Source organism: Spermophilus citellus (genome assembly GCF_964194105.1).
Source record: "Spermophilus citellus genome assembly, chromosome: 7".
Taxonomy (NCBI): domain Eukaryota; kingdom Metazoa; phylum Chordata; class Mammalia; order Rodentia; family Sciuridae; genus Spermophilus; species Spermophilus citellus.
Genome location: NC_138188.1, coordinates 97,531,575 through 97,557,473, shown reverse-complemented (window position 1 = coordinate 97,557,473; position 25,899 = coordinate 97,531,575). Strand labels below are relative to the sequence as shown.

Here is a 25,899-nt window from a genome sequence, read left to right as displayed (position 1 = left end):
ATACTATTCACCACTTCAAAGTGTACAATTCAGTGGTTTTTAGTGTATTCAAAACATGGTGCACTTATCTCCACCATCTTATCCCAGAACATTTCCATCATTTCAAAGAAACCATACTGGTTAAGTTGTTCCCAGTTCCCTCCTTTTCCCCATCTTCTAGAGACCACTAATGTACTTTCTGTCTCTATGGATTGTCTGTCTGGAGTATTTAATAGAAATAGGATCATACAACATGTGATCTTTTGTATCTGGCTTATTTCACTTAACATAATATTTTCAAAGTTCATCTATATTGTAGTATGAATAAATATTTCATTTTTTATGGATGGATAATATTCCATTGTTTGGAAAAACCACTTTTGTTTATACATTTATCAGTTGATGGACATTCAGGTAATTCCTATTTTTTTTTACTATTATGAATATAGTTACAATTAACACTATTATACAAGACACTGTAGGTGCACATATTGTTACTCCTATTGGAGTATACCTAAGAATAGAATTGCTGAGTCCTAGGATAACTATAATGCTTAGCTTTTTGAGGAACTGCCAAACTGTTTTCCACACCAACTGCATCATTTTGTATTTCGCTCAGCAGTGTATAAGCATTCAAATTTCTCCACATTCCCACAAACACTTGTTGTTTTCTGAAGTTTTATTATTATTACACTTATTCTAGAATGTGTAAATTGGTATCTCATTGTGACTTTTATTTGTACTTCTCTGGTAAATAATGATATTAAACAGATTTTTTTTTTTTTGGCACTTGGAATCGAACCCAGGCCACTTTACTACTGAGCTACATCTCCAATTCTTTTAGTTGTGAGACAGGGTCTTGCTAACTTGCTGAGGCTGGCCTTGAATCTGTGATCCTCCTGCCTCAGACTCCCAAGTCATTGAGATTACAGGCATGTACTATGGTGCCAAGGGTTGAACATCTTTTCATATATGTATTTGGCCATTTGTATATACCCTTAGGAGAAATATCTACTCAAATTCTTTGACCTTTCTTTAGTGGGTGATTTATCTTTTATTATGGAGCTGTGAGAGTTCTTTATACACTCTAACTTTTAGACTCTTACACATAAATAATTGCAAATATTTTCTCTCATTCTGTGAGTTTTGTTCCTTCCTTCCTTCCTTCTTTTTTTTTCCCCTGGAGATAGAACCCAAGGGCACTCTACCATGAAGCTACATCCCCAGTATTTATTTTTTTGAGACAGAGCTTCACTGATTTGCCTAGGTTGACCTCCTGCTTCCCAGTTGCTGGGATTACAGGAGTGCACCACTGCACCTAGCTTCCTTTTGGCTTCTTGATGGTGTCCTTGAACAAAAACATGTTCACTTAACCTTTTGACCATTAAGGTAAATTCAGGATACAGATCCGAGATTCTTTATCCCCTGAGAGCTTCCTAGGAATAGCTAGGGAGCAGTCCTCCTTTGAGATCTGGCCACCCACATATCCTGAAAAATTAGAATTGTTACATTTGGTTCAGTGGATCCTTTTTGTCCTAGAAGCATCAGGTTTAATCTCTGAGAGACAGGAAGAGTAACACCTCGTTTATGCAAGAGGGAATATTCTTGATGATTTTTAATGCCTGGTTTCCAAGCATTCATCATCTATTCATTCTTTCATTCAAGAAAAATTCCTGTGCCTGTGGAATCAAAGTTCACACCGGGATTGTCAATGATCCTCATCCTGCTGATAAAAATATGCAGGAACCTCAATAATGTTTCTGTAAGCCCTTTGCAAGTTAGGGATGTAGCTAGGACTAACAGCTATCTCTTTTTTTCCCACTTCCACCTGCTAATCAATTTTGTGCACTCCTCTCGAGCATAGAATCACAGGATGCTGAGACCAAAAGATGTGTTTAATTGTGCTACTAGCATGAGGTGACAATTCTTTGGATAAATGGAAGGGTACTATGTTGCAATAGGGGTCAAAATTGCAGTTTAGAAGTGGTTTCATAGTCAATCACACATTGGAGGACGTGAAGTTGTATGTGTTTGTGTTAGGAGGTGATGGTGGTTAGTGACTTTTCTATTTTTGTAATTCAATCCTGTTCTTATTGTGAAGCAATTGAGTGCTGTTGAAACTGGGTAGTTATCCCAAGTTCACACAATGTTTTAACATTTGAAATAGGTGTGTTCAATGAATATTCTCATTTATAGCTATTTCCATGCCCTTTATAAATACCTCTCCCCCAAAATTAGGCACTGCATTTTCTCATGGTAGATAGGCAAAGTTTAAACTTCCCTACTTAATACTTATTCCATTTATTCTGAACTAACCAGTGGAATCCATGTCACTTTCAGAAAACTGCAATCCGGTTGTATGTCAGTTCCTTGAATGAACCATAAGATTTCTGGATGAAGAGCCTTTTTTTTTTTTTTTAATCCCCCATTGTCTCAGTCCTGAAATATCTTACTGGTCTCTGCTCTGATTGTCAAAGGGCTGTTTATTTACTGAGGTTCAGCTCTCAGGTTCCATGAAGACTTGCCTCAAGAGCCCTAGCTGAGGTCACACCTGTGCATAGCCACGCAAAGTGGTCTGTACGTTTTCACAGTGCTATTCTCCCATTCATCCTACATCTTTATTTCCCATTAGAAGCCAAATTCCAAAATGCAGGCATCACGTCTTATTTCTATAAAGCCACCCCCCCAAAATTAACATACTAGGTCCCTCTAAACCTTGCTTTCAGCTCAAGTAAACTTTAAGAAAAAAGAGTAGTAGATAATAAGTATATTCTAGAAACGTGGCCTTGTCATTAGGTAATATTGTCTAATTAAACAGTAAACTTCTGAAAACAAAATGTCTTTGTAACCATCTGGATTTTTGCAATTCTGGTACAAAGTTATAGGCTCCATAAACTGTTATTAATTTACCCAAGAGAATGAAAAGGGGAAGTTAGGAAGCTATGATAGTCCATTAACGTTAGGGAGAGGAACAGACACCTGGTTTCACTTGGTCTTTCTACCCCTGATCTCCTTGCTTTTTGGTCATAACTATAACCACATTTAGGCACTTCCTTTTGGTAAGTTATTTTACTCTTTCTCTTCAATTTTTGAAAATCTCATTTTTATGACTTACCTTTTTGTTTGCTTTCATTTTTATTCTGAATTTTTGAAAGCCACTGACTTAGCAAGTATTAAAGTGAACTCGCTCTCAACATAGTTATAAATAGTAAATCGGGTTCTTAAGTTTCTCTAAAGGTTCTCTGTCTCAATCACAATTTCTGAAAACTTAATCAAATTTCAATTTTAGTGAGCTGGAATTGATGAGATATGACCAGGAATTAGAGTGAAAGTTTTATTAGGTGTTAGGAAATAGCTAAAAATGAGAATATTCATTCTATAAGGGTATAGAAATAAAGCAGAACATTGTCCTATGTAGAGAGGCTTGTGGAACTTGGGGCCCAAAGCTGCTGGCTAGCTCAACGTATGGTCCCCCCTGTGGTAGAGTCCTTAGCCCTCCTGGTCTTTAAAGAAGGCTTTTAGCTGTAATCTCAGGTATGCTTATGTGATTATAACCCATGATTCGGTGAATCTATTCAGAAGAATACTTGAAGATGTGTTAAAGAGATTAATGGAGATGGATTAGACACATTGCTGAGAGAGTAGTTCAAAACATAAAAGAATAGGCTAATAAAGAACTAGAAGATTGGAGGAAAAAAGTATTTTAAATACTTTTAAGACCATGTGCTTAGCCTTATCTTTACTAGAAAAATAAAAAGATATAAATTGCTTAACTAGACAGAAACTTTGCCTATTTTATTTTGTTTCACCACATCAGGAAGTTAGAACCATAATAAAATATTCAGTGATTTTATACACATATCATACATATATCAGTTACACGATGTAAATGATGTAAAAGTTTTTTTTTAATTATTGTAAATGCATACGGTATCTCACGCCCCTTATGCATGGGACTCTGAGAATTAATAGTTAAAATTCTATTATTGATTAAGTCTTGTCATTATGAACATATCAGTCTGTATCTTATAGCATGTTTTGTCCTCTGAAGTGAAAATGGAATTGGAAGAATTAGGTATAAAATGAGCTAAATTTTAGATCTAGAGATATCTATTTTGTCTGCTTAGAAAAGATTTCTTTCTCATATAACTTGGTTCTCAGGTATTATTTTGAATATAGAGGTTACAGGGTAAATATATTTATGATAAGTTAATGATAACTTATTCAACAACATAGAAAACTTTAAAAATGTTTCTGGCTGCAGATTTTATACACACTTGACAATTGCTAGCTGGAGATTCATAGATTACATAGAAATGCCTATTTTCAGGGAAAAGCTCTTTCCCCCAAAGGGAGGCATGTTTGCAGTATGTTGGGCCAGCATGCAGAGATTCCCAGAGTTGGAGCCCTGCTCCTCCTTCCTGTTGGAGAATAAAAAGTTCTGGGTAACTAGGAACATCTTGTCTTCAGATGATTATTTTGAGTTGCACGTCTTCTACAAAGAAAACGTGGAAAAACTTGCAAGGCAGCATTAAGGCCATTGAAAAACTAAGAAATAAAATTCCTAATTTCAGGTATTCCAGGCATATGATTGTTTACAAAAATTCTTCTTCTTGGGGCTGGAGCTGTAGCTCAGTGGCAGAGCACTTGCCTAGCATGAGTGAGGCTCTGGGTTCAATCCTAATCACTACATAAAAAAATATAAAATAAACAAATGAAATAAAGGCAGTCTGTCCATCTACAACTATAAAAAAAACTTTTAAAAAATTCTTCTTCATTTAATGAATTAAGAGTTGCTCAAGAAGTAATATAGACTAATGGCTAATGGGTTCTAGAACAAGAAACTACAGTATGACTTTAAATCTTAATTCTCTGAATTTTTAGCATGTTACTATAGACAAGTTCTTTACCACCTCAGTCTTCTCATTTGTAAAACATATATACTAATATATAGGATTTTTGTTGTGAAGATGAAATGATTTTCTATAAATCCAGTATTAAAAATATTAAATAAATATCTTTGTTATGTGAATACTATATACCAGACACTGGGCTAGTGAGGGTCAGTTCCTTGGATATATTACCTAGAAAAATTATATAATTAAGCTTGATAAATTTTTGGTAGAAATGGTGGAAGTGGCATGTATATGGTGGTTGAGAAGAACAGATTTGATTTTAATTCTGTCTTTATCTTTTAGGGGAGGAGTCATGTAAAGAACAACTTTCCGTGAAGAGACATTCAGCATACCATGCCCCGGCAGGAAATTCCTTTAAATTGGAATGCCCTGTCAAATACTGTGCTAAGAGACCCAATATAACTTGGTGCAAATTCAATGGAACACAGTGTTTCCAACTTGGAGATAGACTTCAGCCACACACAAGTTGGGAAGAAAGGCAGAATATTTCAGTATTTTTTCTACATTTTGAACCAGTGCTTCCTAGCGACAATGGCTCATATAGCTGTCGTGCGTATTTTCAGTCTTTTGTCTCTCCAAGTCATTCAATAATCCTTTATGTGACAGGTGAGTTCTCAACCCTCAGACCATCTAATGTTTTTCTCATCATATTTCCAGGCAACCGAAGATCCGGGTTTTCTTAAGTGAGTAGGTTAGAAACTGAACTCCTGTATCACCTCAGAAGTCTGCCACACCTCACAGAGTGTGAGATCCAGGAGTGCATGGGTGTCTGCATGTATGTGGGTGTGTGCGTGTGAAGTGAGTTGGGGAAGAGTAAGAAAAGTACAATGAAAGTTTTTGTTTTTGCACTTACAGATTATATCATTTACTTGGTAAGTCCAGAAGTAGATTATTGAAACAGTGAAAAAAAAAAAATGACAAGGTGAATACCAGTGATTACAGATAGTTCTTTATTGTTTGTCCTTGCTTTCTTTTTCTTTTCTTTTTTTCTTCCATTTTTCTGTTTTTGAATTTGTCGATTATAATTAATGCAAGTTATATTTGTGGTGCTCCGATAAATACACACTTATTAATGTTCACAGGGCAAACCAACACAAGTAGCTTGACTCTGATGAGTTTGGGGACTGTGCAGGGCTTCAGCTGACTCCCCACTTCCTCCCCGGAGGCCTTTAATTAGCTGTAACAGCTGAGGGAGAATAGGTGAAGATCAAGCTGTGGAAAACCCAACTGAACAAAGCAGAGGGAAAAAATATATATATAGGGAGGAGGAAAGGAGAGTAAAATTATTTTTGATTTGTGAAAATCCCACAGCAAACAGCTTATCCAGTGGTGGGAGATGGAATTCTTGTCCCCTAAGATCAGGAACAAAACAAGGGTGCCTGCTTCTGCCATTTCCATTCAACATTGATCTGGGAGTTCGAGCCAGAACAATTTAGCAAGAACAAAAAATAAAAGGCATCTAAATTTGAATGGAAGAAGTAAAACAGTCTGTTCAAAGACAGCATGACCTTTTATATAGATAAATGCTATAAAATTCATAAAAAAATATTAAGATTAACACTCAAATTTAGCAAATTTATAGGATACAGGATGAACATATAACAATCAGTGGTATTTCTATAACACTAGTAAAGAATAATCTGAAAAGGAAATTAAGGGGAAAATTTTCATTTATAATAACATCAAAAAGTAAAACACTTAGAAATAAATTTAACCAAGGAGGTACAAGACTTGCAAACTGAGCAAAAAAAGTCTGACTAAAATAAATTTAAGATGTAAATAAGTGTAAACACCTTCCATCATCATGGGTTAGAAGAATCACTGTTGTAAAAATTATAATATTCCCTAAGATGGTCTAGAGAGTCAATGTAATCCCGTTCAAAATCCCAACAGCTGTTTTTTCCTATGAATTTTTAGGATCAGATTTTCATAGGAAATTGTGATAGATCTGGAATAGCCAAAACAATCTTGAAAAGTAGCAAAGCAGGAGGCATCACATACCTGATCTCAAGACATACCACAGAGACACAGTAACAAAGACAGCATGCTACTGACCAAACAGGCACAAAGATCAGTGGAGCAGAACAGAGGACCCAAACACATCTTCAGCCAACTGATTTTATTTTATTTTATTTTATTGGTACCAGGGATTGAACTCAGAGGCACTAGCCACTGAGCCACATCCCCAGTTCTGTTTTGTGTTTTGTTTAGAGTCAGGGTCTCACTGAGTTGCTTAGTACCTCATTTTTGCTGAGGCTGGCTTTGAACTTGAGATTCTCCTGCTTCAGCTTCCCTAGCCATTGAGATTACAGTCACTGCGTCCAGCCCAGTCAACTAATTTTTGATAAAGGTACCAAAAAAAAAAAAACATTACAGGAAGGACAGCCTCTTTACCAGATGGTGCTGGGAAAACTGGATATTCACATGTTGAAAATTGAAACTTAACTCCTATCTCACCCTGTACAGAAATCAGCTCAAAATGAGTCAAAGACCTTAATCTAAATCCTGAATCTTAAAAACTACTAGAAGAGAACATAGGAGAAACCCTTAAGATATTGGTCCCTAGCATGCAAGAAGCCCCAGGTTTGATCCCCAACACTGAACACCACCCAATAAAAAAAACACAAATGAATGATTTGGTTGTGACAATTGTATACACACAAGCAAAAGAATAAATTAAAACCCTTTACCTCACACAAAATTTAAAAAATGGATCAGATATTTAAATATAAGAGCTAAAATTATGAAAACTAAATTTATATAAAACTATAAATATGTATATAAAACTGTAAACCTTCCTGATCTTTGATGTGGTAATAGTTTTCTAGATAAAATTACAAAAAAAGTAAACAAAAAAATTAGATAAGTTTGGCTTCATAAAACCTGAAAACTTTTCTGCATCTAAGGACACTTTCAAAAGAGTAAAAATTCAAACCACAGAATATGAGAAAATATTTGCAAATTATATGTCTGGTAGGAGATGTTTGCCTAGAATGTGTAAGAACTACTACAAGCCAACTATAAACAGATAAGCAAGAACTTGAGTAGACATGTTATCAAAGAATTTTGTATACAAAATGGCCAATAAGCATGTGAGAAAAAGCTCAATATTATTTAATCTTTAGGAACATGCAAATCAAAACCACCATGAGATACCATGGCATACCCACTAGAATGACAAGAATTAAAAAACAAAACAAAACAAGTGTTGGCAAGGGTGTGGAGAAGTGAAAACACTTTTACGTTGCTTGTGGTGGTAATATAAATTGGCACAGCTAATTTGGAAAACAGTCTAGCAGTTCTTCAGAAAGATAACCTAGTTACCACATGACCAAGCAATTGTGTGGCTAGGTAAATACCCAAGTGGAATTAAATATATTTCACAAAAAACTTTCACATGAACGTTTTTAAGCAGCTATTCACAATACCGGAGGTGGAAACAACCTAAATGCTCACCACCTGATGAATGGAAATGTGGCATATCTATACAAATGGATATTATTGATCTATAAAAAGGAATGAGTACCGATACATGCTGCAACCTGGATAAACCTCAGAAACGTTCTGCTAAGGAAAAGAAGTCAGACCCCAAAGCATTTCCTGTTAAACTCTGTACCCCAAGGGGTTTTATTAGTTTTATACTGGAAAAAAAAAGTGTGGAGGTGAGGCCCTCGAGACCCAAAGAGTTAAATTGAAGACAGGAAGGGGATGGTTTCTTTTGGAAGATTTCTACCCTCCCAGGTTTGTCTCTTCCCTGCTCCTCCTCCTTATTGCTCTCTTTCATTTCACTTGGTCAATCAAAGCTTCTGGTCCACACTGGGTATTCCCCACCACTTGGTTTTGGCCTTCTGCTCCTGTTTGTCAAGAGAGTCTTCTGCTCCGTGATGTGTTCTCTTTACAGCTTCTAAGAGCATCTCAGACCTTCATTATTTTCCTTCTAAATGACTCCAATTAATGGTACTATTGGACTTCTTGTCCTTAGTGTTTCCCATTTTGGTCATTTTGGCCCAAAATCTCCCTAAAATACTTAATATGCCTGATACATTTCTTGTCCCCTGGAGAGCATCCTCAGTGCTCGCAGAAATGGGCTTTTGTTTGTTCACCGTCACTCAAGGTCTTCCTCAACTCATCCCTACCTTTGTGGATTGTTTCTGGATTCCAGGAAGAACCTCTCCACTCAGCCCAGCTGCCCCACTTGCCATGGCTCTACACTTACCATGAACCAACCCTCTTATGCCATTGTCACTGCTCACAGGGCATTCATTCACCTATCTTTACCTATCAAAGCTTCAGCCTGCCATTCAATTCCAGCTCATTACCTAAGTTTTTAAGGAAGCCTTCCATGATTGCTTTAGGGGATGCAATTTCTCTTTTCTACTAATTCTTATGCAATTTAAGCCTCTGTGTCTCTCATTTTTTTTACATATTTTCTTTCACAACAGTAATATATGGAAATGCTCTCAAGTTCCATGAGAGAGTATAATGTCCTGGAAGGTAGAAATTGTGTCATATTTCTTTGGGTTATCTGATTCCTTCACAAAAGTCAAATAAATTATTTTGAAATTATTTTAATTTAAACTGAGTGTGAATTCTACTTTAATGAAATGGTGAAAACAAAGGTAATAGGGAAAGGGTTAAGAAAATTGTTTTCCTTTTGAAAATGAGAGGACTCAATAAAGTAAATATGAAGTGAGGGGAAAATGTGCCCTAGAGTTATATTTAAGAACCATGCTTTAATAAATACATTTTGGAGGTATGACAAAACTATTTAATTGTTCCCCCTTGAAATATCTTTCTGAAGGGTTATTGGGAATTTTCTTGTTTTTGTGTCTGACTCTCCTTTGCTGTTTATGTTCAGAGTGGGTTCATGTAAAAACAGGCATGTGACAAAGTGGGGAATTTGATTCTCTTGGGAAAGCAGTATTCTCCCAAAATGAAGAAAAGCAACTTTGTTAAAGCAAAGCAAAGTCCCAAGAGGAAAGTTGATTGAGCTGGGAAACAGTTAGGGGAACATACCTTGGTCTGGAAGTCTGTTCTCCTCAGACTGTCCCTGGTCAGTCCTGATGAGAAACTTCACAAATACAGGGTGATTATTATCTGAGAAAGAAAGTGGTGTGGAGTGAGAGGGAAGAGAGTGAAAGGCACAGTCTTTGTTTCAGAATGAGCACCCAGAATGTCTCCCAAAGCATCCTTTCCTTATGGCCTTCCATACTCAACGAGGAGCACTTGCTGGTGTGTCTTGTTATTGCAGGTTCTAGAGGTGCTACATGGGCTGTTCTGTATCCATATACCTAAGGAATGTGGAAGAGGGAATCAAAGCAGACAGATGAGGGTTACCTTGTATTTGCGGAGTTTTTCTTTGAGTCTGAAACTAACTTAGGAATTTATTTCATGATTTTGTAGTGATGATACATGAATCATGCAAAAAACTGACCTTGAGGTGGATCATTGGATTGTCTGTTAGTATGCAATTACCAGAGTCTTCTCCAAAGTTAGCTTTGATTTTAGACATCCCTGAGAATATACTCATTGTTTTCTCAATTTCAATTCTTCATCCTATTTCTGTATTTCAGAACAGACCAGAAATAATTCAGAACAACCTCAAATAAGTAAGTATCAAACTAATCAAATAAAATTGACAAGTTTGTGTGATGGGTGGAAAAATAATAAGTTGGGTCTTCTTAGTCTAGTGGATTTGTTTGTATTAGATTATCTGTTGTTTGTTATCCAAACCCCTCCCCCAGACAGCCGTCTCCCACTCCTGCAATGAATTGGCTGCCTGCCCAATTTCAACAGCAGCTGCAGCACGAACAGTGCTACATTTGTTTCCACTCTTTCTGAATTACCAAACTATAGAACTATAGGTCCACTATATGTCCACCTGCAGTATGGTGAAGAGGTGTCTTGTGTAATATAGGGTGTTTAGCCTGTGCTCACTATATGCCAGTCCCACTCCAACTTTGTTACAACCAGAAACATTTCCAGACATTGTCACTTGTGTCCTGAGGGAGAAATTGTCCTGCTTGAGAATCACTACTGTGTGTGATCCATTCCAATGTATTCTGTTGTGCTCTGCTTCATTTTCCAGAAATGATATTTGTGATCTACTAAATTGTTTTATAATCGGCTAACAAGTTTCAAACTACCCTGGACAAGTGGCCTTAATGTTTGTTAAGACCTATAAATAATAATGAGCATCAGCTATATGCCAGGCAAAGCATATTTGAGGAAACCAAAAGTATTTGGTATTTGGAGATAACAGTGAGTTATGAGACAAAGAAAAGGCACTGTGTTGAAGGGAAGTGAATTTAGTATCTGAAACATGTTGGTTCACTGGCTGTCTTATTTTGGGGTAACTCCTGGAATTATTATTATTTTACTCAAGTCACAGAATTGAATAAAGCTAAAGCCTTCTCTAATTTCCTTAAATAGTGCATACGAATGGAAACTTTGATACTGTAAAGGGAAGGGCTTGGTGAAATACTTTCTGAGAGCTGTTATGAAGATTGTTCTACAGAAGATTAACCCTAGCAGAATAAAAAAAAAAAATTGCAAAAGATTAAGCCAAGTACTGAGGCCTGTTTTTTTAGGAGAGACCTCCGGAGGAGAAATAGAAGCATCTGATGATGCAGAGGTATGTTGCTGAACCTAATATAGCTCTGACTTCCTAACTGTCTTTAGCACTGACTAACATTCCAGATGCACCAACTGCCTCAGGACCACCCTCAAAGGAAGAGGTGGCAGACAAGCCGTGGCTCCTCTACAGTCTGCTTCCTGTGGGAGGATTGTTTCTCTTCATCATTGCCTGTTTCTGCTTGTTCTGCTACCTAAAAAGGCATCAAGGTGGGTTCCATTTTCCTTCTGCCCCTCTGTATCTGGGGTTCTGTTTTCCAGGATGATAGATTTTCCATTGGTTCCTGTTTTTTTTTTTTTTCTGATCTATGATAAACCACGGAGAAGGAGTTCCTGGGAACACTCCTCATATTTTCACCAAAAATGCCAAGTGGGTCCATTTGGGCTCCCTCTTGTCATATTAAGGCACCTGCATCACAGAAAAGTGCACAGCCCAGGGTTGTGGCCAGAAGGCCATGTTGCTGGGACATTCTCTATTGGCGTCAGTCTTATGCTCATATGAGAAAGAATTCTTCTAAACTTTGAGTTGAAAGTGGGGTTGAAATAATTTCTCAGTGAACAAGTCTGCATTGAGTTGTTTTGTCTCACCTTTTTACACCTATAATGCATCATCCCAGTCACACAGTCTTGTCTAAAGAACCATTGTCCTTGGCAGGAATTCATATGTGTGTCCTTTCTATTGCCATCAAGAACACACAACTGAACTGATTGCACTCAGTCCTCACTCAAAAATAATGTGTTTGAAAAATGTGGGTTTGGTGAAAATGGGAGAGGTGTGGTGTTTTGAAAACAATTCCTTTCTACTTTTGAAAACATTCTGTCAGGGTCACCACCAAATACTTAAACCCAGTAAGAGAGGAATGCATTGAGAATTCTGATTAACTCTGATCTTGTCACCTCAGTTTTCTCTCTTTTTTTTTTCTTTTCCTTCCATGTCTTCCCAATCATTTTCCTACAACATCAGCTATAGTGTAGGTATAGAAACTAAGCCAGACAGACCACCCCTGATTCCATTGCCACAAAAGAAAGAATTATCTGGTTGAAGTGCTTCCAGTGAGGAATTCTGAAGCCCAGAACCTTCTTACAATTCTGAGGAATCTTCTGTAATCCCACCTTTGCATCTGCAACTCCATAGATCTTTCCTTGTCTCTCTGTATTCCATCATTTTTCTTGAGGCTACTATAACTTCTCTCAGAACTTCAGAAAAAAGAGGAAGGCATAATTTTTTAAATTCATTTATCAGTTTATTTTTATTATTTGCAGTACTGGGGATTGAACCCAGGGTGTCACTCTACTGGGAGATACATCCTCAGCCCATTTACTATGTTTAATTTTATTTGAGACAAGGTCTCACTAGGTTCTCCAGACTGACTTTGTGATCCTCCCGTATCAGACTCCTAAGTAGCTGGGATTACAGACAGGTGTGGGACAAATCTTTTGATTTGCCACATCAAAGTGAACTGAGTAACAGGAGATACTGGCTATGCAGGTGACAGGACAGGAGCATTTCTGGGATTGCATATGGGATATACTCAGAGCAAGGGCTTCCAACCTTTTCAAAATGAAGTTGCTAGATCCTGCCTCTTCCTCTTGGATATGCCATAGGCCATGTGGTATCAGGAGGGCTGGAAGGGAAATGGGTAATGTGAATTCTCATCCACAGGGGCCTGTACAGCATGCTAGCCAAGGCAAATATACAAGCCCAAACATATGACATCATTGTTAGTATGCAACAGGATGGGCGTGGGGAGAGGTGGTTTACCTCTGCTTTCTTTCCTCCTTTTGATTAATCGTTTTTTTTTTTTTTTTGTTTTTTTTTTTGTTGTTGTTTTGTTTTGTTTTTACTTTTATCTTCCAGGGAAACAAAAGAAGTCTTCTGATATAGAAGGAAGGGAAATTAACCTGGTATGTTTAATGTATCTGTTATGATAAATGTGACTTGTATTATGTCATTTTTTTCAATAAGTTTGCATAACACCAAGGGCCACCCACTTTTTTTTCAATACATCAAAGACTCTTTGGGAATAACAAGTCTCATAATAAGTGTTTCTTTGATATGGAAGCAGTCCAGAATAGAAACAGGAAAGTCAGAGACGGACCCACATAACTTTGGCTCAGCTCTGGTCTATTATGTGGCTTTGGGTTCTTCATTCATTCTTACAAAAACACCTTGAAGTCTTTCTGGAAGAGAGTAGAGAGTTAATGAAAAAATGAACCCATAAATAATCATACTTCTAGGTTAATTATTGCAATAAATCATAACTGCATTATAATAACTAGATTTTTTTTCATAAACATACCAGTAGGTAAAGAGACATGATTCCAGGCTAAATGATTATGCCAAAGTCCATGGTCAGGTGTGTGGGCTCATTAAGGAAAGCAAGAGGGAGCCAGACAAAGGAAAGAGCTTTTTGAAAGCAATTGTTCCTGGAAGATTTGGAGAATAAATTTAGGTCTTTCTTTTGGATCCAAAGTTGTGAAGATATTGGAACAAAAGAGAGAATGCAAGATAAAGCAATGTATTTGTGGGGAAAAAAATGAAGCTCCTTAATTAAAATAGGCATAAATGATGTATTTGATGTGTGTGTGTGTGTGTGTGTGTGTGTGTGTGTGTGTGTTTCAGTAAGGAAAATTAGAGACAACTAAGTAGTAAGCATCTTGAAAGTTCCAGAAATGCCAGAGACAGATACAACCAATAATTCTACATGTAATATTAAATAGTATTCAACATTTCCCACCTAAGCTGCCAAATTTTATCGTATTTTCCCCCTATTTTTATTCCATTATAATTACACATAATGGTGGGGTTCATTATTATGCATTTGTACATGTGCACGATAAAACAATATAACAATATCATTTGGTAAATATCATTTCCCAGTTTCCTCTGCCCCTTCTTCCTCCCCCTGGTCCCTTTCCTCTATTCTATTGATGTCGCTTCCATGAGATCCCCTCCACTCACCTTTCTTTTTCTTTTTCCTCCCTGGCCTCCATATGTGAGAGAAAACATATGACCCTTGATATTATGAGTTTGGTTTATTTTGCTTAACATAATGTTCTCAAGTTATATCCATTTTCCTGCAAATTGGATAATTTCATTCTTTTTTTATGGCTGAATTGTATACAGAATCAAATGCATTCACCTTGATAAACTTTATATTAAGTTTTAAATAAGCACTAGTAGGCACTATTTTTGGTGCTAAAGCTTTATTTTCTCAAATAGGGAATGGTTCTTAAATATTATTTTCTATATTTCTAAGTAAACAACAAGAAAAATACAGCATTCTGTCATAGTCAGGCCTGAAACTATTTAAAATAATAATCTAAATAATATACCATGCAAGGAAAACCCAGACTCATTAGAATGTGGTCACATTTTTTCTTGTATAAGCTGGTGTTAATTATGATTTGAAGTTGAATTTAAAAGGGGGAACACATAGTTCAGCATTCTTTGCAGGTTAAAACTTGAACAAACCTGATGAGGGGAATTGACTCAAATCAGAGCGGTTACAAAGTTTGCAAGTCCATTGCCATACCAAGGAAAGACCACCGGTAACTCTGGACTCTTTGAAGGCCCATTGGATATTTACAAAGTACCAAAGATTACTTTATTTTCAGTTTTTGTGGCAATGTGCAGCAACTTATCCCTATCAACAAGCCTCTAAGGCTTATGAAAGAATTTTTGCCTTCTCTTTGTCCATTCTACAGCCATTTTGACTTTAATTTATCAGTACATATAAAAAAAAATGATATTCTGGATTTATTCCAAAATGGTACTTGGCAAAAAAAAGCGATTATACACTTAAGAGTTGAATGCTATGATAAGTACATTTGAACATTTTTGGGGGGTAGGTAGCATTAGCAGGAATTGAACCCCAAGGCACTGAATCACTGAACCACATCCCCAGCCCTTTTTATATTTTATTTTGAAACGGGGTCTTGCCAAGTTGCTTAGGGCCTTACTAAGTTGCTGTGGCTAGCTTTGAACTTGAGATCTGCTTCAGAACTCCCAAGCTGTTGGGATTACAGGCATGCACCACTGTGCCCAGCTCAATATGCATTTTTAAAAGCATATTATAAACCATAATGTGCCATAAGTATGTAAGTGGGATTGCTGCTTCTGTCTTTATCAACTTTTTCCACCACATCATGGGGCGAGATCCTTGTGGCACTGATTGTATAAGAACTTTCTGGTGATAGAAATAACAACTGGAATAATATTTCAGAACTTTATCTAAACTTTGTCCCTCTAAAACTGACATCAATTTTCCAACTCCAGGTCTCAGATCATAATAATTTATCTTGGATAGCTCATAATATTTATTCTTTTGGCCCCCATCAGGAGGTCACTATTCTGCTTTATTTATGAATCTTTTTATTCTATACTGCATTAATACTTCCCATTGGATTATGAAATAAATACCTGAAGTTTTCATGGGGCAGTTTATGTTTTTCCCATTAATTTGGGCTAAACTTTTATGTTGAATGGAATTTAAAGTGTTCTATGATTTCAAAAGTGACCCATAATAAAGCACGAAATAACCACTTGGGAGGAACATAGTAGTCCTCAAAATTTATCCCTTAAGAACCAAGAATTTGCCAAAAGTGTAGACATTATCAGCCTATGTGAGGAAAAGTAGATTATTTCTCTCAAGGTAGATGACACCATTTAGCCTTTTGCTCACAGTTTGCTAATGAGGCCATATTATCATTCAGTGGTGCACCTTTTTTTTTTTTTTCTCTTTTAGGTGGATGTCTCTCAGCCCTTGAGGAGTGAACAAGCTGAAGTGAGCGTCAGACAAAATTCCCAAACTTTGCCATCCCAAACTGAAATTTATGATAATGACTCCTTGTTCAGGATAAGAGAAGGCTCTGAAGTTTATTCTAACCCATCCCTGGACGAAAACAAACAGGGAATCGTTTATGCTTCCCTGAATCATTCTATCATTGGTATGAACCTAAGACAAGCAAGACCAGTGCAAGAAGCACCAACAGAATATGCTTCAGTATGTGTGCGGAGTCAAAGTCGGTCCTGATACTAACCAGCCAAATGATGGGCCTGTCACCTCCTCTGGCCCCAACAGTTTGCCAAATATTCATCAACTTGGGAATTTTCACTTCAAGGTGGTTTATGGTGGTGCTTGTGTCTTAAGGGTCCATAGAACATATGATCAGAATTCCTCCTGATAACTTCTTTGGGAGAATTTTATACTATAGCCTTGAACAACAAAATCTTCTCTCCAAAACTGTTTCATATGGTCAATAGCACAATAGTAGAACATTTAAACTCAGCTAAATTTTACCCAATATATAGACTCAATATTTCCTTTGAGGCTATCAGAGAGACTTGTGGAGAAGAGAGGTTTGTATTATCTGGATCAATTCACTACACACTCTTGAAAAGGAAAGAATGTGCTAATTTGAGTAACTATAAATATAGTCATTGTGTGTTACCAGTCAATATTCTGTAATTAGAAATTTTTATTTGTCAATCTAAAGCTATTGTTTCTTACATATAAAGGAGAAATAAAATTTTAGACTTGACATAGGCAAAGAATGGAAAGAATAGGTGCAATACAGGTATATAATATACCAACTGGATGTGGGGTAGATATTCCCTAAGCCTGGCAAGCAAACGCTTAAATCTACCCTGTTGGATTGTGAAGCAAATATATAGGTATTTATGGAGCAACCAATGTATAGTATTTTATGAGCAGGACAGTGACTTGGTGTTTGGGTCATGTGGTATCAGGTATGTGAATGTGACATAATGCTGCTGATTTAATATACTCGTGGGCATCTGAATAGACCTAAAAAGCAATGACAACAGGTATTATCAGGCAAGTGCCGACTGAACTTTTAACTCTCTCATTCTTGACCTGACAATAATAAAAGGGACAAGTAATGGAATGGAAGGTTAGAATAACAAGTTGGTCTGTAGGGGTCAACATACTTTCATTAACATCTGTAACTTGGCTGTTTTTAGGAAGGAAACAGGGCAAATCATATGCTTTGAAGCATTACAGTTTGACAACCATTTGTTAAAAACACTGAGATTGCAGCCAATTAGGAGGATTTCAGATTTCAGATTTTTAGAATTTCTGGAATACTTGAGTCTAATTATTTAAGCAGTAGCCTGCAACTTGATTCAACAGTTGAGATTAGTGTTCTTGGGTGCTGCTACTAAATAATGCAGAAGAGGGGGCTGGGGATGTGGCTCAAGCGGTAGCGCGCTCGCCTGGCATGCGTGCGGCCCGGGTTCGATCCTCAGCACCACATACCAACAAAGATGTTGTGTCCACCGAGAACTAAAAAATAAATATTAAAAAAAATTCTCTCTCTCTCTCTCTCTCTCTCTCTCTCTCTCTCTCTCTCTCTCTCTCTCTCTCCCCCCTCTCTCACTCTCTCTTTCAAATAAATAAATAAATAAATAAATAAATAAATAAATAAATAATGCAGAAGTCCTGGTACAAAGTGGATGGCAAACATTAGGATCCACTTGAACAAACATGTGAGCTGCTGCCGAACAAATGAATGTGGTCTGTGTGTGTGCGTGCGTGTATGTGTGTGTTTTACTGTAGAGAGAGGCAGGTGACTTACGGAAATAGTACAAAACAAACTGATCAAATTGGCTTTCCATTTTTAGTTTGCTGATGAAACACCCAATACTAGAATGAGTTATTAAATAAAATAATCCATACAAAATTATGACAGTCGGAGTGTGAGTAGAGAACACACACAAAGACAAACATGAGGTTTTATGATGAAGCTTTTTTTACACAATGCTCATGTTAATTTTAGTTCTGTGGATTTGGGTTTTTGAGTCAACATTATTTAGCCAGTTTGATAACATTACATATCTAGAATTTTAAGCAACCAATTCTAGGTAGGTTCTTTTCACCAAGCTACATTTGTGGGCAATTTATGTAAAAAAGAATAGCGACTAGTTGTGATCTTAAAAATAGAAACCGGAAGCATGGGAGGATGCATGCAGCTGCCTTCTTATCAGATGAACACACAGAGTTGAACGGTTCTTTCATAAATTCCTTCCAATTTAAAAACAAGTATATTTCCATCACTGTATTTAAAATATTCTTAATACATCTTACAATCAAAGATAATGTTGGGAGTGACTTCATCTCTATCAATGATTTATTCTTATATTTGTACCATGCTTGTCAAAATCACAATTCATTTATGCTTCTATTCATTCTTAATAAAAAATATCAGAGAGATATATGTAATAAATTTATTTTAGTATTGTTCCATGATTATTTCATTAATTTATACATAGTATGTAATTTAATGATTTCCTGTGAATTCTAAGCTTGTTGATTGTTCCGAATAAAAAAATAAAGCTATTAAAACGTACTTGAAATCAATTTGATGTTTATTTTTGTAACAAAAATATATGGATACAAAATGGAAGTGATTCTTAAATTTCATGCACATCAAACAGCCTGAAGAATTTGTTAACCTACAGATCACCAACTCCTGACACTAAGAAATTCTGATTTGGGAGGTCTAAGACATGGCTGTATGATCTTCATCCTTAAGATATGCCCTGGGTGGTTTTGACATGTTTTCCAAAGTCCACGATTTGAGAAAATGTGAAGTAGGGGCTAGGTTGGTTATGTCATTTACTTGATCTGTTTTGTGCACCAACCAAGATCATCTAGTCCAGAAGGGATGAGAGAAAAAGAGAGACTGACTGAGACTTAAAGACTAGTTTTAGTTTCATCAAAACTAAGCAGAAAGCACAGGGATTTTTTCATATGCTCCTTCTCCACCCCACAACACACACAGATTCCCTTCTCATTAATATCCTTCTCTGCTTCACTGCCATGGTATATTTGTTAAAACTGAACAAATACTGAGATATCACTATCAACCAAAGTCTCTAGTTTGCCTTAACATTCACTCTTGGTGTTGAAGTTGTTTGGGCTTTGACATGTATAATGGCCTATCCCCATAATTATAGTGACATGCATGATAACTTTACTGCCCTAAAAAATTTCTGAGCTCCATCTATTCATCCCTCCTTTCCTTCTAACCCCTGGTAACTAGTAATCTACCTATTGCATCCATAGTTTTGCCTTTTCCAGAATGTGATGTAGCTGGAATCATATCCCATGTAGCCTTTTTGAAATGAGTTCTTTCATATAGTAACATGCATATAAGTTTCCTCCGTGTCTTTCTATGGCTCAATAGCTCATTTCTCTTCAGTGTTGAATAATATTCAATTGTTTCACTATACCTACTGAGGAACATCTTGTTTTTTTCCCAAGTTTTTTAAATTATGAGATTGCTGTAAACATTCTAATTTTGTGTGGTCACACTTTCAACTCATTTGGGTAATTTGCAAGGAGGATGATTGTTACATCACATTGGTGAGAGTCTGTTCAATTTTGTTAATAAAATGCCAAACGGGCTTCCAAAGGGACTCTACTGTTTTGCATCCTTACCAGCAATGAATGAAAGTCCCTATTGCTTCACATTCTAGCCAGCATTCGGTATTGTCAGTATTTTGGAATTTTGCCATCCTAATAGGTGTTCAGTGATATCTCTTTGTTGTGATTTCCTAATAACATATTATGTTAATCCTCTTTGCATATTCTTGCATGAAATCTTTTTTTTGGATTATTTTTCTCCATTTTTAAATTGGATTATTTATTTTCTTGTTGAATTTTAAGAGTTCTTTATGTGGTTTGGATAATAACCCTTTATCAGAAATGTCTTTTGCAAATATTTCCTCCCAATCTATAGTTTGTCTTCTTAATCTCATGATAGTCATAGCATTTGTTTGTTATTGTGTTTGTTATCTAGACTGTGGGTTACATTCCTCTTTAGTTTCATAGCTCAGTGCCTGATACATTTTAGAATTAAATTTACTGTTAAGAAATTTTAGTATTGAATGAATGAATTATTATGAAATAGATCATCTACTTCCTTGTTGCTCAAATAAATCAGTGGCGTGGGAACCTCTGGGAGTTTGGTAGAACTTGTGTTTTTTCAGGCTTCACACACTCAATAAGAATCTATGGTTTAGCAAGATTCTTGGGTAATATGTATGCACTTTAATTCTTTCAATCCACTTAGTCTTTATGTACCCATCTCTCCCTACCCTGAGTAAGTGAGGTAGGAACCCAAAATACATTTGTAGAACAGACTAATTTGGAAAGTTCTATTTTAGGAAGAAACAGGAAGGACCTCACCACCTCACCCAGAAAGTAAAAATGACAAGTGAGACATGACATTATAGAAAAGAAGTTGGTACTGAACTGGAGAATGTGGGAACTGAAAGTTTTGTGCTAGAAATCAACTCACAGTTTCAAATTCAAGTTATAGATATTGTGCTTTAACATAAGGCCTTGATCTGTAGTCACTCACAGTAAACATGCCATGAGAGTTGCTTTCTCTGTAAATAATTTATGACCCCCTACTACTACCTACTAGTTTGCTAGATGCTGAGGTTCTATGGTTGAGAAAGATTTCATTCCTAACACTGCTAACAGTCTAGATGAAGAGGGTAGAAACTAAACAAAAGATTATAATTCACGGACTAAATTATAATGTATATAGTATATACATTAATTGCTGTGGAAACACCACAGAACTGTGAGTTCTTTGAGCATAAGACACACTTCTGATTCATTTTAGTAGAATATTTTGTTCCTAATACACTGAGGATTTGGGAGAGAACCCTGATTAATCACATTTCTCTGTTTCTATAGGCTATTTCTATTTCTATATTTCTTAACCTATTAAGATATAGAAGAGCCCACAGAGATACCCAACCAACCCATGGAAGGGTGTCAGTCAGCTTCAAGCTTCCTTGCAGCTGAAGAGGAGTTGGGATATGGTGACACCTTCCTTACCTTTAACACAAGGGCTGCATCCTGAGGTTAATGTGGCTGAAAGCCTCTGTCTCACTAACCACTTAAATCAATCCTCTTTCTGTAAGAAGGCAGGGTAGATCAACAGAAGACTGTGTTTTGTAGCTAATGTGAGGATAGGAGGAAAGCAAAAAGAATGATTTTCCCCCTTATTGGAGAACATAGTAAGAATTCACTGAATGTTACATTAGTGAAATGAATGGATTAAAAAGGAGGCAACTCTTCTTTAGGAGAAATCAAAGATTGTGCTTTCTCTTAGCGCCATCATCCTTAAGAGGTGCGGTGATTTTGACGTTTTTCCAAAGTCCAAAATTTGAGAAAATGTGAAGTAGAGGCTAGGTTAGTTGTATCATTTACTTGATCAGTTTTGTGCACCAACCAAGATTGTCTAGGCCACAGAATCCTCTGTGGAGAGGAGAGCTATTCGAAAAGGCACGGCATATTCTGAGAATGGCCAGAAATCCAGTGGCTATCGTGTAAATTACATGAGAGGAGGAACACGATATAAGACCAATTTCAGCTGACATGTCCATTTAAATAGAATGTGGGTGGTTACAAAGTGCTTTCCTGTATATTATTCCAAACATTTTATTCACCGTGAGAAATCTATTGCAACCATTTTCTCTTTAAGTTACATGGCTGTCAAGAATATGCATAATTAACATGCTGATATAGTCATAAACTTCATTTTTATTTTAAACACTATCACAACAAACATAAATTATTATTTTTTTCTTATTGTTAATGACAAAAGTCTTAAATAAAATATTTCCAAATATGAATCAATAAAACACTTAAGCAATAATGTACTGGAACAAAGGGAAGCACATCCAAGTAATGTCAAGCATGTAACTACAGTCTTAGAAGAAGAGGACACTGAAGCTTGGCTAGAAAAGATATATTTGAAGAAATAATGGTTAAAATTCTTCCTAAATTTGAGAGAAAAGATGCATCTATATGTCTCCAGGTAGACAAATAAAAGGAAGGTTATACTTAACCATATCATGGTTAAATTATCAATACCCAAATATAAAGGGAAAATATTGAAAGCAGACAGCAAAAGGCCATGATATATACATTGCATTAATAAAAATGGCAACTTGTCATAAAAATAGTGAAACAAAATTTTAAAGTTCAGAAAGAAAAAACAGTTGTCCTAGAAATTTATGTCAGAAGAAAATATCATTTAAAATAAAGGCAAAGTAATTTTTAAAATTTTTTAAAAAATAAAATGGGGAAAGTTTGTCACCAAAGCAAATATACCACTAAAATATTTTTTAAAAATTTGGGGGGGGGTTAAGGAAAATGACAACAGATGAAAAGCTGGATCTGAACAATAGAGTGAAAAGTTTCAGGAATGGAAATTATGTGAGTAAATGTAAAATAAATCTGAATTCTTGTTTTTAATTTTTTAAAATGATTTTCTAAAGAAAACATAACAATGTTATATGGACTTAATAGAACATGTAGATGTAAAATATATGACAATACTAGCCCAAAGAAAGAGGGTGGTAAATGAAAGTATGATATTATATAAAGATAAATGGTGATAAATCAAGGATGCAAATTGAAATACATAGAGTAATCATTAAATTCTTTTCTAAAAAATTATAGCGAGAAGGCAAATAAAAGCAATAAAGGAGGATGTTAGGTAAATATTTAATGAAAAATAGTCAGAAAACAAGAAAATAGACAAAACATATAAGACCAATAAAAAACAAATATTAAGATAGTGAACTTTTTTTTTTTATGAATTTTTTTTTATTGATTATTTAAAGCATTACATAGCTCATGATATATCATCTTTCATACATTAGACTCAAATTGTGTTTTGAACTCCCATTTTCACCCCAAATATAGATTGCAGAATCACATCTGTTACATATTCACATTTTTACATAATGCCATATTAGTGTCTGTTGTATTCTGCTACCTTTCCTAACCCCTACTATCCCCCCTCCCCTCCCCTCCCCTCCCATCTTCCCTCTCTATCTCCCCTGCTGTTGTTCAATTCTCTCCCTTTTTTTTCCCCTCCCCCTTGCCCCTCATAGCCTCTTATAATTTTATGTATCCTTGAAGGTCTCCTACCATTTCCATATGCTTTCCCTTCTCTCTCCGTTTCTCTCCCCCCATTCGTCTTTGTTTACTGTAGTCTCTTCCACATGCTCTTCCTTCCTGTTCTGTTCTTAGTTGTTCTCTTTATAACAAAGCAGACATTTGGCATTTGTTTTTTAGGGCTTGGCTAGCTTCACTTAGCATAATCTGCTCTAATGCCATCCATTTCCCTGCAAATTCTATGATTTTGTCATTTCTTAGTGCTGCATAATATTCCATTGTGTATAGATGCCACATTTTCTTTATCCATTCATCTATTGAAGGGCATCTAGGTTGGTTCCACAGTCTAGCTATTGTGAATTGTGCCGCTATAATCATTGATGCAGCCGTATCCCTATAGTGCGCTCTTTTAAGGTCCTCAGGGAATAGTCCGAGAAGTGCAATAGCTGGGTCAAATGGTGGTTCCATTCCCAGCTTTCCCAGGAATCTCCATACTGCTTTCCAAATTGGCCTCACCATTTTGCAGCCCCACCAGCAGTGTACAAGTGTACCTTTTTCCCCACATCCCCGCCAACACTTGTTGTTGTTTGACTTCATAATGGCTGCCAATCTTACTGGAGTGAGATGGTATCTTAGGGTGGTTTTGATTTGCATTTCTCTGATTGCTAGAGATGGTGAGCATTTTTTCATGAACTTGTTGATTGATTGTATGTCCTCCTCTGAGAAGTGTCTGTTGAGGTCCTTGGCCCATTTGTTAATTGGGTTATTTGTTATCTTATTATTTAATTTTTTGAGTTCTTTGTACATTCTGGATATTAGGGCTCTATCAGAGGTGTGGGGGGTAAAGATTTGTTCCCAGGATGTAGGCTCTCTATTTACCTCTTTTATTGTTTCTCTTGCTGAGAAAAAACTTTTTAGTTTAAGTAAGTCCCATTTGTTTATTCTGGTTGTTAACTCTTGGGCTATGGGTGTCCTATTAAGGAATTTGGAGCCCGACCCCACAATTTGTAGATCGTAGCCAACTTTTTCTTCTATCAGACGCAGTGTCTCTGATTTGATATCTAGCTCCCTGATCCATTTTGAGTTAATTTTTGTGGATGGCGAGAGAAAGGGATTCAATTTCATTTTGTTGCATATGGATTTCCAATTTTCCCAGCACCATTTGTTGAAGATGCTATCCTTCCTCCATTGCATGCTTTTAGCCCCTTTATCAAATATAAGATAGTTGTAACTTTGTGGATTAGTCTCTGTGTCTTCTATTCTGTACCATTGGTCCACCTGCCTGTTTTGGTACCAGTACCAGGCTGTTTTTGTTACTATTGCTTTGTAGTACAGTTTGACCTCTGGTATCGCTATACCTCCAGATTCACACTTCCTGCTTAGAATTGCTTTTGCTATTCTGGGTCTTTTGTTTTTCCATATGAATTTCATGATTGCTTTGTCTATTTCTACAAGAAATGCCGTTGGTATTTTGATTGGCATCGCATTAAACCTATAGAGAACTTTGGGTAATATCGCCATTTTGATGATGTTAGTTCTGCCTATCCATGAACAGGGTACATTTTTCCATCTTCTGAGATCTTCTTCTATCTCTCTCTTTAGGGTTCTGTAGTTTTCATTGTATAAATCTTTCACCTCTTTTGTTAGGTTGATACCCAAGTATCTTATTTTCTTTGAGGATATTGTGAATGGAGTGGTTTTCCTTATTTCCATTTCAGAAGTTTTGTTGCTGATATATAGGAATGCCTTTGATTTATGCGTGTTGATTTTATAACCTGCCACTTTGCTGAATTCATTTATTAACTCTAGCAGCTTCTTTGTAGACTCTTTTGGGTCTGTTAAGTATATTATCATGTCATCCGCAAATAGCGATAGTTTAATTTCTTCTTTTCCTATTTTTATGCCTTTAATTTCTTTTGTCTGTCTAATTGCTCTGGCTAGTACTTCGAGAACTAAATTGAATAGAAGTGGTGATAGAGGGCATCCCTGTCTTGTTCCAGATTTTAGAGGGAATGCCTTCAATTTTTCTCCATTCAGAATGATGCTAGCCTGAGGCTTAGCATAGATAGCTTTTACAATGTTGAGGTAAGTTCCTGTTATCCCTAGTTTTTCTAGTGTTTTGAACATAAAGGGATGCTGTACTTTGTCAAATGCTTTTTCTGCATCCATCGAGATGATCATGTGGTTCTTGTCTTTAAGTCTATTGATGTGGTGGATAGCATTTATTGATTTCCGTATATTGAACCATCCTTGCATCCCAGGAATGAATCCTACTTGATCATGGTGCACAAGTTTTCTGATATGTTTTTGTATTCGATTCGCCAGAATTTTATTGAGAATTTTTGCATCCAAGTTCATTAGAGATATTGGTCTGTAGTTTTCTTTCTTTGAAGTATCTTTGTCTGGTTTTGGGATCAAAG

The 25,899-nt window shown here is 36.2% G+C and overlaps 1 protein-coding gene across 1 annotated transcript in view; it reads left to right on the top strand.

Moving 5' to 3' along the window:
* BTLA (B and T lymphocyte associated) overlaps positions 1 to 16,564 on the top strand; it is a gene marked incomplete at both ends in the record, with an annotated part of 29,183 nt that extends 12,619 nt beyond the window's left edge. The window contains 5 exons of the mRNA XM_081302276.1: positions 5,178 to 5,501; positions 10,469 to 10,504; positions 11,577 to 11,738; positions 13,387 to 13,433; positions 16,277 to 16,564. Of these exons, the coding sequence (XP_081158402.1) occupies positions 5,178 to 5,501; positions 10,469 to 10,504; positions 11,577 to 11,738; positions 13,387 to 13,433; positions 16,277 to 16,564 (857 nt within the window). The remainder of the gene's footprint in view (positions 1 to 5,177; positions 5,502 to 10,468; positions 10,505 to 11,576; positions 11,739 to 13,386; positions 13,434 to 16,276) is intronic.
* Between the last annotated feature and the right edge of the window lie 9,335 nt (positions 16,565 to 25,899).